The 11,524-nt window shown below is 65.7% G+C and overlaps 1 protein-coding gene across 1 annotated transcript; it reads right to left on the minus strand.

Moving 5' to 3' along the window:
• Positions 1–537: 537 nt before the first annotated feature.
• Positions 538–11,138, minus strand: IHH (Indian hedgehog signaling molecule). Its single transcript, XM_075711169.1, has 3 exons — positions 10,836–11,138; positions 4,390–4,651; positions 538–1,199 (listed from the first exon to the last, which is right to left on the minus strand). Exons 1-3 carry the CDS (start codon positions 11,136–11,138, stop codon positions 538–540), a joined length of 1,227 nt encoding a protein of 408 aa, XP_075567284.1.
• Between the last annotated feature and the right edge of the window lie 386 nt (positions 11,139–11,524).

Genomic DNA, 11,524 nt, shown 5'->3' on the forward strand with positions numbered 1-11,524 from the left:
TCACCCTCCTCCCAGCTGCCATGTCCCAGGGGTGTGGTTGGCATCGCCCACCCTCCTGCCCGGCCCGCCCAGCAAAGGGCCCTGGGGCCCCTCTCCCAAAGCCTCCCCGCTGGGTGCAGGTAGGCTGGGAGCCCCGTGAGAGCAGCCAGCAGCCAGGGGCTCTCTCCTCTTCCCGCTCCCCCTCATCTATCAGACCTCGTCATTAGCTAATTCTGCACACGCACACGCACATCACACGCACACACACAAATAGCAGCATGTGGATCCAGCCGGGGGCACCCCTACATCCAGGGGGACACCCTTCGTGCCTCTCCCCTGCCCCCAGGAACAGGGGGTGAGGAGGGGGCGGTAGGCATGGAGGAGGCACAGTGGGGAGCCCTGGTGCCCCTCAACTGGGAGGTGGCTGTGCCCCAAGCAGGCAGGGCTGGAGGCAGCTCGCCATGGGCACCCAGATTTGGGAGGGGGTGCTGGCCCTCGGTGAGCCGCTCCGCAGATACCACCTCTGCCAGCAGCTCCGGCTGCGGCTGGGACGCACCCTCAGCTCTCCGCCTGGGGTACCCCCAGTGGGTGGAAGCTGTCGGGGGGCAGGAGCAGCCTGCCCAGGCGGTAGAGCAGCCCCGAGTACCAGTGCACGCCATCCCCCTGCGCCCCTGGCCACCCCACCAAGCTGTGGTAGAGCCGGAGTGGCCAGAAGGCCAGCTGCGCCAGATGTTGCTCCTGCACCAGGGCAAAGCACGAGGCCACCATGCCGTCTACCACCAGCGTCCCGTGGCGCGTCAGTGGGGCGTAGGCTCCCACGTCCCTCCGGTTCCGCACCCCCACCACCTCGGCGGGCTGCAAGCCACCCCCCACCGCCGCCACCAGCACAAAATGTCCGGGGCGCACATGGCTGGCGAAGGTGGGACGGAAGCGGGCAGCGGGTGCCGAGGCATTCTCGGCCACGAAGAGCAGGTGGGTGGGCGTCAGGGCCAGGCGCCGGGGCGGCTCCCGCGTCTCGATGACATGGAAGGAGGTGAGGGCACGGGGCTCCTTGTCCAGGAAAGCCAAGAAGTCGCTGTAGGTGGGCCTGCCTGCCCCATCCATCGCCAGCACCCGCTGGCCAGGGCGCAGCGCCCACAGCGGCATCCGGCCACCGTCCTCCAGCGTCGCCAGTGCCCGCCCAGGGAAGCAGCCGCCCGTCTTCGCAGCGGCTGAGTGCTCTGCGCAGGAAGAGAGAGGACAGGAGGGTTACCCATCTGCCAGACCCCCAGCATCACCCTTCCATGACGCAGAGACCCTCCCAGGCTGCCTGGCTTTGCCCACCCGGGGGTAACCCTGCCCTGGCGTCACCAATGTGCACGTATCCCCTACATACTCCCAGCCACCGATCCAGCCTCCCTGGGTGCCTGCTCCCCCAGCCACCCCCGGTGGCACTTGGGGGCTTGAGCCATGCATGGCAGCACCTGCTCCCCGCTCTGATGCTAGGGTGCTGGGACTGCTCTGCAGAACCACATCCCGAAACCTGTCTGGCAGGGGAAGCGGGGCAAAGCCAGGGCCCCAAATGTGCAAGGCAGTGCCAGGGGGCACCCGAAGCTTGAAGGAGGGGAGGCAGAGCCCTGAACCGGTGGCAGGCTGAGGAGCAGAGTGCCCGGTTGCACTCTGCATGCCCACAGCATCGCCATCCCCTGCAGCGCTGGGCCTGGGTACTGGCCAGGGAGGGTGCTACAAGGAACGGTGCAGGGTGCGGCACCCTCCCCCGGCCCCGCAGCATCCCTCCACCCCGCACTGCAGCCCAGCTCCCTTCTCCTGCCTGCTCACTCCTGCACAGCTGATGCCAGCCGACCCCCTCTCTGAGCTGCAGGGAGACGTCACAGCCTGCGGCCATCATCAGGCAAAAGCCACCAGCCTCCTGGGCAGGGCTTTGCTAGCAGTTGTCACAGGGTAAAGTACCCAAACTCTCTGGGGCTTGACCCCTGGGATGGTGGCACAGCAGTCCTACCCCTCCCCAGATGAAAAGATACAGCAAGTCACCAAGTGTCACCAGGGGCCATCCTGGCACTTAGCAGGGGAACCCTGGCTTCCCAAGGAATGGTGCTCAGCTCCCACAGCAGCCCTGGTCCCCCAAGCCCCAGCAACCCCCATCTTGGCGTCTATTTGATGCTCTCCCACCATCTGCCAGGGGCATCTCATCTAGGGTCCTGCTCCTGGGCCTGCACAGTCCCAGCCTCCAGGTCCCAGACCACCCCAGGACCCTCTCCCAGCTCCCTCATCTGATCCCTGAGCGTCCCCACCCAGAGGGCACTGCCCCCCATCCCTCCCCAGCTTTGAGCAGAGCCAAATCCCAGCCCCCAGGCCCATGAAGAGAGGCATCCATCTCTGGGACAGAATCCTTTTATTTCTCAGATGAGGTGCAGTGTCCGCCCTGTGCCTGCCCCCGAAGCCAGGTCCCAAATCCTGCACCCCACGTCCCTGGGCAGGCAGCAGAGCCGTGGGGAGGGGCTGGCAGGAGGGCAAGAGGGGCACCTGGCAGAAGCCAGGGACACAGGGGCTGGGCACGGAGGGGTGCGCAGGTGCAGGGGGGGACCCGAGGAGACGCAATACATACAACAGGCCACATGGCCATCCATACAAAAATAAAAGCCATTTACTAAGAGGCAGGGGCAGCCCGGCTGCCCTCTGTACACAGCTCTGGGGGGGGTCAGGATATGCACCCCACAGCCTCCACCACGCACCCTTGGGTTCCCCACAGCCTCAGGGATAAATATTGGGGACCCAGAGCCCCAAGGAGCCGCTGCAGAGCGAGGGGGCTGTGGCCAGCCTCCAGAAGCCCTCCAGGGCCTCAGGGCCCTGGTCTGCTGCCTGGGTCATGGCATCCCTCTTCAGTCGGTCCAGGGGAGCATCCCGGGTTTCAAGACCCTCTGTCCTTCTCCAGGGGCACAGCCCCACTCCTCTGGCCAGCCCCAAGGCTCTGGGGTCATGGTCCTTGCTTCAGGGCCTGGCCCCGCTCCTCCAGCCAGCCACACAGGGCACCATGGGGCATGGGAGCCCTGGTCCTTCGCCCACGCTTTGTCCCTCTTCTTCGGGGGCGCGTCGCTCCCTCTCTGCGGCGCGGTCGCCCCACCTCCATCGCTGGCCGGCGTTGCGCCCGTCCTGGCATCGGCACGGGGGAGCAGGTCAGCGCGGGGGGGCAGGCTGACGTCTGGGGGTGTCAGGCCGCTGACCGCGGGCTAGGGCAGTAGGACAGGCAGAGTGCAGTGGGAACCGAGCCCGGGGACAAGAGACGCAGGGCAGCACCGGTGCACCAGCCCCGGCACCACCACGGCAGGGTGCACGGCACATGGGTGAGTGGGCACATCTGTGGGCGTGTATGTGTAGCCACGGCCCTCTCCCTGTGCGTGTGCATGCGTGTGCAAGTGCTCTGGGTACAGGCACGGTTCTCCAGCACGGCAGCCGTGTGCCGGCACAGTCCTGGTGTGCGTGCAGCTGCCGAGGCTGCCTCTGCACCCACGCAAACCCACTGACAGGCAGAGCCCTTCCCAGCCTGTCGCGACATGGGCACACAGGCATCCGGGCAGCAGCACGGCCCGCTGCTGGGGTGTGGCGGAGGGCGTGAGGGTGGCCCTGCGTGGCCGGTGCCGTGCGTGGGCCACTGCTGCCCTCTGCCGCACGCAGCCAGCGCGGCCGCTCCGGCGGGAGCTGCGCAGCATCCCGGGCAGGGCAGCTTCTCCCGGGGCTGCGGGGGGCCTTGCACCCCACGCAATCCCGTCCCGGCCACGGGCAGGGCCTGAGAACAGCCGTGGTCCCCTCCCCTGCGACTGCACCGCATGGGGGGAAGCAAACGCCACCAGCGACGACAGCACCCCTCGCTCCAGTCTGGCTGCCTCTGCCCCCAGCACCCCCCAGCTCTGCTCCCCTCTGCAGAAGACGCTGCACAGCAGAGAGCTGATCCCAGGGCACCCTGCCTGGGTGTCCCTGTCCCCAGCCCTGGCCAGTCAGGGCTGGACGGGTGCTGCTGCAACAGCAGGAGCTCAAGAGTGGACGGCGGTGGAGAAGGGCAGGGCTGGATGGGGCTGAGCGTGGGCAGCTGGGCACTAAGGGAGTGCAAGGGCAGAGGCAGGGGACGCAGATGCAATGGGCAGACTGGGGTCACAGGCTCGGGGAGAAGGGGACATGGGGTGGGAAAAGAAGATGAGTAGAGAGGGAGGGTCAGGATGCAGGTCCATGGGAGCTAGAGGGGGAATCTGCCCCATGGCACTGCTGGTCAGTGTGTGACTCACTTCCCACCCCAGATAGGGAAATCAGGCTGCGAGAGCCAGCACCCCCCAGGAGCACCCCACCCAGCCAGCCAGGCTCCCCAGGCACGCCACAACAGGGGGGCTGGCCCCTGGCCCCGCTCACTGCCCTCCTTACCTGACTTGACAGAGCAGTGGATGTGCGCCTTGGACTCGTAGTAGACCCAGTCGAAGCCAGCCTCCACGGCCAGGCGAGCCAGCATGCCGTATTTGTTGCGGTCCCGGTCTGAGGTTGTGATGTCCACAGCTCGGCCCTCATAATGCAGTGACTCCTCCGAGTGGTGCCCGTCCTCGTCCCAGCCCTCCGTCACCCGCAGCTTCACCCCTGGCCATTGATTCATGACGGAGATGGCCAGGGAGTTCAAGCGGTCCTTGCAGCGCTGCAGGGCAGAGGGGCAGAGTCAGTAAAAGCTTTTTGACGGAGGGGTTTATCTTCCCGGTAGGCAGCTTGTATCCCACCATGCTTCCATGAAGCCTCTCTGGGTCCTCAGGCCCTTTGGGGGCTGGTCCAGCAGAGGAAGAGACGAGAACATGAGGTGCCTTGTCCAGCCCATGCCCTCCAGACTCCCTGCAGCACATGATACCCCACCATTTGACACAGCATCTCCCAAGGGTGTGCACCTCGACAGGGTACCCATCTCCTCCTCCATCTCCCCCCCCCAATTCCTGGCTCATTGGAGAGCCTGTTGGGCAGCACAGCCTGGGCTGGGGTGAAACACCCTCTCTGCTCGCAGGACATCTGCCCTGTGCTAGCACTGCCCCAGGGGCTCCCAGCTGACAGGAGGAGGATGCAGGAGCTGAGACCCTGCTGCCTCCTGGCTGGGAGGATCCCCCAGGGTCCCCAACACTGTCCCCAGGCACAAATGAAACAACCTGCCCCGTGCTCAGCACAGCTCTGCTTGGTATCACTCCTCAAGTCCTGAGGTACAAGGACACAGTGCTGGGCAGCCTCATAGCTTCATCCAGCCTCTGCTCACATGGGAAATGCCAAACTGCTCAAGAGCTCTGTTGTGCTGGAGCAGAAAGGATATGGGGTGAAACCCCCTCCACCTCTCCCTGCCACAAGGGCTGAAAAGCCAGAGCTGAGGAACAGCAGCAGATCCCAAAAGCCCCAGACCTGGTGTCCACAGAGTCACACAAGCCAGGCCACTGCCCTGCCTCTCCCCCTCTGCCCGTGGTCCTGCCCAGCAAGTAGAGGGATGCCAGCCCCGAATGCCTGCGCTGCAGCCCTCCCAGCCTCACCCTGCGCTGGTCGCTTTCCCTGGCCACAGCTACACCTCAGGGTTGGGCCTGGCCTGCAAGAGTAAATCCCACAATTCTAGTCCCTTCTCCTGCTGCGAAAGGGATGGAGGAGAGCTAGAAAGGATGTAGGAAAAGCAATACAGAAGCTTCTACACAAAACTAGGTGAATGGAATAGGACTGTGCAGCTGGGAAAGGAGGTGCTGGGGGGTCCCAGAGAGTGCTATAAAATCAGGGTGAAGGACGGAGCATTCATGGTCATGCATGAGGCCAGTCCTGGGAAGCATTAAATGAAACAGCTGGGCAGCAGCCTAAAAAACAGCCACTGCAGGGGACATTTTTGCATGATGCCCAGCTCAGCGCTGGAACTGCCCATCATGGGATGACGTGGATCGTGAGACAGTCATGGTGAGCATGAGCCAGGGCTATAAAACCCAATGCTGGCTACACCCCTGGGCACCGAAATCCCCCAGCACTACTACTGCAGTGAGCTGCCCCCCAAAAACGTGGGCCCTCACCCTATCTGCAAGCACCTGCTCCCGTCCCAAGGAGGTGGGCGCTGCTGCTCTCAGGGAAATCCACTTGCACTTGGCAGGGTCCAGGCCGGGAAGGGCAGTGCCAGGCAGGCCTTTGCCCCACACGGGGTGGGGGAGCACCTCTGCCCTCCTCCCACGGCTCCCTGGGTGTGGGGAGATAAGCCAGGAAAGTGTTGGACAAATAGTTGCCAGGTGAGGGGGGGAGGAGCAGGAGGGAGGGGAGCGACTTTTGTCCCCATCCAGCACCACCGTGGTGCCACTTGGCACACGGCGCAAGCAGCTCCCAAGGTCCCTGGCCCCATGGGTACCCTGCAGAGAAGGGCAGTAAGGGGGTTCAGGGCTGGAGGCAGGCAGACAGTCCCCTGTGCCCCCCTGCATCCTCCAGCCATCACTCCAGGCATCCCCTTGCCGCTCCCACGCCAGCACCCCGCTCTGCACACCCCTCCTGCCCTCACCGCCAGCCCTTCTGTCCCCCAGGGGCACCCTGCCCGCACCCGAACACTGAGACCCTCCAACCCCTGTCCCAGGGACACCACCTGCCACCAGCCCCTGGGGCAGGGACACCCTTTCCCAGCGGGACCCACCCGGGCTGCCTCGTCCCCTGCATGTGCGCCTGCCAGCACAGCCCCAGCCCAAGGGTCCCACCTTCCCCCCCTGCCCGGGGCAGCGCCCAGCTGCCTGCCTTGCCTGCCCGGCTGGGCACAGGGCAGCAGGCAGGGCCCCGGAGCACCCTGCCCCCGGGCTGCCCAGGCGGGCGGCTCTGCCTGTGCCTTTGGTGGCCAGCAGGTGTCAGAGCACGGGCAGGGAGCGGGCAGGGACCGGCAGGGAGCCGGTACCGACGGGCAGGGAGCAGGCAGCGATGGGCAGGGAGCAGGCACCAATGTCCAGGGAGCAGGCAGCGATGGGCAGGGAGCAGGCAGCGATGGACAGGGAGCAGGCAGGGACAGGCAGGGAGGGTCGGGGAGGGAGCAGGTACTAACGGGTGGGGAGCGGGCACGGGCGGGCAGGGCAGCAGCGGGCGAGGAGCAGGCACGGATGGGCAGGGAACAGGCAACTATGAGCAGGGAGCAGGCAGTGATAAGCAAGGGCAAGTAGGTGGGGATGGGCAGGGAGCAGGCACAGGAGGCAAGGAGAAGACAACAACAGTCAGAGATGGCCAGGGATGGGCAAGGAGCAGGCAGCAATGGGCAGGGAGCAAGAATAGTCGGCAGGGAGCAGGTAGGGATGGGCACTGCCTGCCCAGGGGCTCTGCTGCCTGCACAGACAGGTAAGCAGGGACGAAGAAATCCGTGGGCATGGGCTGTCCGCAGGTTCTGTGCTTGTTGGGGGCTGCAGGGAGAGCCCACCTCCTCCCCACGCACAGCCCAGAGGGGTCCTTGGGGACCAGGGTGACTGTGTCAGCCTGTGTGGCATCGTCTCCCTCCTGCCTGGGGGTGAACACAAGGTCTTGCAAGGTGATGGCAAAGACGTGGAAATGCCACCATGGCCCATGGGCCCTGCGCGGCCCAGGCTGGAGTGGGATGTCCAAGCTCAGCCATGTGACACCGAGCCCTGGCCACGGCTCACCATCCTCAGCGTTGTTTTGGTGCCCAGCCGGGAGGATGAAACCCATGCAATAGGCATATAGCAGGGTTTGGGGGGAAGGCGGATGGTGAGTGTGTGATGGGGTGCACAGCTCGTCCCTACAGTGGCACAGGTGACTGGGAAACCCCAGGCCACATGCAGAATGGGGGCCCGTGCCACCATGCTGAGTTGGGTGGCTCTGTGCTGTCCCATGCTCATCATGGTGGAGACCCTGGGGATGTTGGGCTGGGCTGAGAGGAGATGTTCTCTCTGCTGGCCAACACTGGCATCTCCCTTTTCGTGTCCAGAGTGGGAACAGGACCATGTCCTGTGGGCAAAGCCAAACTCCTTTAGGGAAGGCAGAAAGTCTGGAAGGAAGGGCACAGCTCCAAGACAGGGCACAGTCAGAGGAAACCCAGGGCCATCTCAGGGGAAGTATGCAGGACACTCAGGTGTGACCACAGTCTCAGTAGAGGGGTTGTGGATGGAGTGTGCTTGGCCACAGATACCCCTATGTCCAGAGCCTGGCCAGGAGAAGAGGGGGTCCCACTAGCATCTCCCTCCCAGGTGAGGTTTCTCCCAAAGGATGCCAAGAGTCCTATCCCACGGTCTCCATGAGAAATTCCTCACCACTGCAAGAATGGTCTCCATGCAAGTTGGGCCAACAGTGGCTGCAAGGGGTGATGGCTGAGGTAGGGAGAGGCTTGGGGTTGGGACTCCATGGGGGCAGGGGGCCCAGGACATTCCTGGGCCAGGCTGCCGGGGAGAGGTGAGGCGGGCTCTGCCTCCAGCCTTATCTCAGCACCTCCGAGTGGGACCAGCGAGAGCAAACACACTGGAATTCTTGAGGAAGATGAAACGATAAAGGAAAGGCGGGCAGAGAGCAGCACTACCCACCCCCCCAAGCAGGCGGCATCTTCCGGCTGCCTGGGACACCCAGACCCTTGGACTTGGGGAAAGAAAACAGGTTTGAAGTGAGTCAACAGCAGTAAAAGCCAGTGCACGGGGGGAAGGGACAAGGCATTGGGTCAATGGCCTTTCCAAACCCATAGCAACACAGGGCATGGTGCCAGAGCCAGAGCTACCACAGCTGGGGACATCTCCCACAGCCAGGGGCCACAGGACAAGCCCAGAGTGCTGTGGGATGGCAGTGAGCTACCAGAAGTCATGCCACCTCCACAGCAATGGGGACAATTCCCTGCAGAGCTGCCCAGGGCACCATGGTACCCATCTGTGCATGGACGTGCAGTGGCCACGGACCCTGCTAGGGTAAGAGCCCTCATTTGGGCACCCCAAGAAGACCAGGGAACTTCCAGGTATCCTGTCAACAATGCAGCGGGGCAATGGGAAGTGTGGGGCTGGCAGGTGGGATGCGGAGTGCTCCCTCTCCCAGGGGTGCCGGAGGGCGCTGGCTGGTTTAGGGCAGGCAGTGGGAGCACTGTCAAAAGCAAACACAGCCAGAAGCCTCTTGCATCCAACTCAAGCAATGCGATGTCACCCACTTCCCCAATGCACGGACCAACAGAGATCACTGCTTCCTCAGTATCCCTGAGGCTGTTCCCCAGGGGAGGCAGGCTCCAGCCCAGCCCCAGGGCTCCAGTGACCAGCAACCATGACTTGTGCAACTCCCCAAGCTTGGTGCTGCCTCACAGGGGGTCTCAGGCCCTCTGCTGCAGTCTCCAGTCTGAGAACCACCCTGGGCCATGGCCCCTGCCCTCAGGGACCTGCCCCCCGGGGCAGGCAGGGTTGCAGAGCTGTCAAGCCAGCACCCAAGCCACTTCTCCCGTTGTTATCAATGCCTCATCCAGAGACCGTGGCCAGACCCCCGTTCAGTGCCTGCCACCACGACCATCCACGCTCACCCACCCGCCAGTCCCAGACCAGGGGGTGCAGCGGTCAGCGGGGCAGCCCCGGCTCCCCCCCGCCTCTCCCGGGAGCTCGCTCGGGCTCTAACCCAGTGCTGAGGCTGGTGGCCAGGTTTCTTAGCAAGGCCATGCAGCTCCTTATCTGCATTCCTGAAACCCTCAGGCATTCTCCTGGCAATATTAAAACACAGAGTAACCTTCGTCCGGCATCACCCCCTCCTCCGCTGCCGTCCTCTGTGTGTGTGTGTGTGTGTCCCCCCTCTTCCCACCAGCCCAGGGCGCTTGTAAGCTGACCACAACAGGGCATTTGCAATAACAGGTTGTCCCCGTCCCCGAGCGCGGCAAGCTGAGGGCAGCCCGCATCGGGCACCCTTCACCATCCCACCCGAGACACACAGCAAGAGGGGGCACCGAGGCATGGCACAGGGTTTCGGCAACAGAGAGGAGACAAGGTCAGCAAGGGCGCTCCTGGAGCCCAGCTTGTGGCTCTGCCGGCTCCCCTCCCTGCCGGCACACCGGGCTCTGCTCCGTCCCTCGGCCCCAAACAGGCAGGCTGCCTGCTCTGCCAGCCGGTAGGCAGAGCAGAGGGGCAAGGGCAGGATGGGTGCAGCGGGGCAGGGTGCTGCCCGATCGGGGAACAGCGTGGCACAGCACTGCCAGCTCGGGGGTGGTTTGGCAGGATGCTGCCGGATCGGGGGCAGAGCGGCATGGCTCGGGGGACACCAGGGCAGAGTGCTGCCAGCTTGGAGGGCAGGGTGCTGCCAGCTCGGGGGACAGGGGCACGTGGGTTGGGCTACAGCAGGGCAGGGTGCTGCCAGCTCGGGGGACAGGGGCACATGGGTTGGGCTATACAGCAGGGCAGGGTGCTGCCAGCTCGGGAGGCACAAGGGCGCACCTCGGGGTGCAGCAGGCACGGGTGCCACAGGCTCCGAGGGACAGCGGGGCAGGGCGCTGCCGTCTCGGGGGACGGGGTGCTGCCGGCTTGCGGGGCAGCGCGCTGCCGGCTCCGGGAGGGGGGTGCTGCCGTATCAAGGCGCAGCGTGCTGCCCCGCTCCGACGCGCCCAGCCGAGCCGGAGGGACAGAGCTTTGCAGCGCCCGGCGAAGGGAGATGCCTAGGTTAATGGTCGGACTTGATGATCTTAAAGGTCTTTGCCAACCTAAACGAGTCTATGATTCTATGATGCTATGCCCGCGCTGCACAGCCGGCAGCCCTGGCCGGGCACCGGGATGCCCGGGGCAGGACGGGGAAGCCGCAGCGCCGTGTCCCCCAGGAGAGCGGGGCGCAGGGCGCTCCCGGGCAGCCCCGGTGCCCGCAGGTGCCCGGCGCGGGGGGAGAAGCGGGCGGCGGCGGGGCCGTACCTGGGTCATGAGCCGGTCGGCGCCGGTGTTCTCCTCGTCCTTGAAGATGATGTCGGGGTTGTAGTTGGGCGTGAGCTCCTTGAAGCGCTCCGAGTTACGCGCGATCTTGCCCTCGTAGCGGCCGCTGGCCCCCAGCGTCTTCTCGGGGACGTTGGGGCTGAACTGCTTGTAGGCGAGCGGGATGAGCTTGCGGGGCGGGCGGCGGCGGCTGCCCACCACCCTGCCCGGCCCGCAGCCGCGCACGGCCGGCGCCAGCAGCAGCGCGCACCCGCTCAGCAGCAGCAGCAGCCGCGCCGGCTTCATGGCGCGCCCGGCGGCCCCGGGGCGGCCCGGGGGACCGGCGGCTCCGGGGGCCCCGCTAGGCTCGGCCGCCGCTCCCGCCGCCCGCCCCGGGGCTCCCCATGCGGCGCGCAGCCGGCGGGCAGGTGCCGGTGCCGGTGGCGGCGGCGGCGGCGGTGGCGGCGGCGGTGGCGGCGGCGGGGCGCGGCGGCTGCCCGGCGCGGGTGCGCTCCGGCTGCCCGGTGCGGCGGGCCGGTGTCGGCCCGCTCTGAGCTGCCGTGGCCCGGCGGCGGCAATAAATAGCGAAGGGCCGTTTGTTTTGGCAGGCGAGCGGCCGCTTGCGGGGCGCGGGGCGCGGGGCTCGGCGCTGCCGGAGCCCCCCGCGGTTTGCGCCCCGGCGGTCAGCGCGG

Source organism: Pelecanus crispus, chromosome 5 (assembly GCF_030463565.1).
Source record: "Pelecanus crispus isolate bPelCri1 chromosome 5, bPelCri1.pri, whole genome shotgun sequence".
Taxonomy (NCBI): Eukaryota; Metazoa; Chordata; class Aves; order Pelecaniformes; family Pelecanidae; genus Pelecanus; species Pelecanus crispus.

What these genes read in the sequence shown, in the direction of transcription:
- IHH (XM_075711169.1), bottom strand. Translation starts at nt 11,138, where the DNA reads ATGAAGCCGGCGCGGCTGCTGCTGCTGCTGAGCGGGTGCGCGCTGCTG. An exon ending in CCGACCGGCTCATGACCCAG is followed by an intron (nt 4,652 to 10,835) that starts GTACGGCCCCGC and finishes TCTGCCCTGCAG; the next exon opens with CGCTGCAAGGACCGCTTGAA. An exon ending in CCACTGCTCTGTCAAGTCAG is followed by an intron (nt 1,200 to 4,389) that starts GTAAGGAGGGCA and finishes CTTCCTGCGCAG; the next exon opens with AGCACTCAGCCGCTGCGAAG.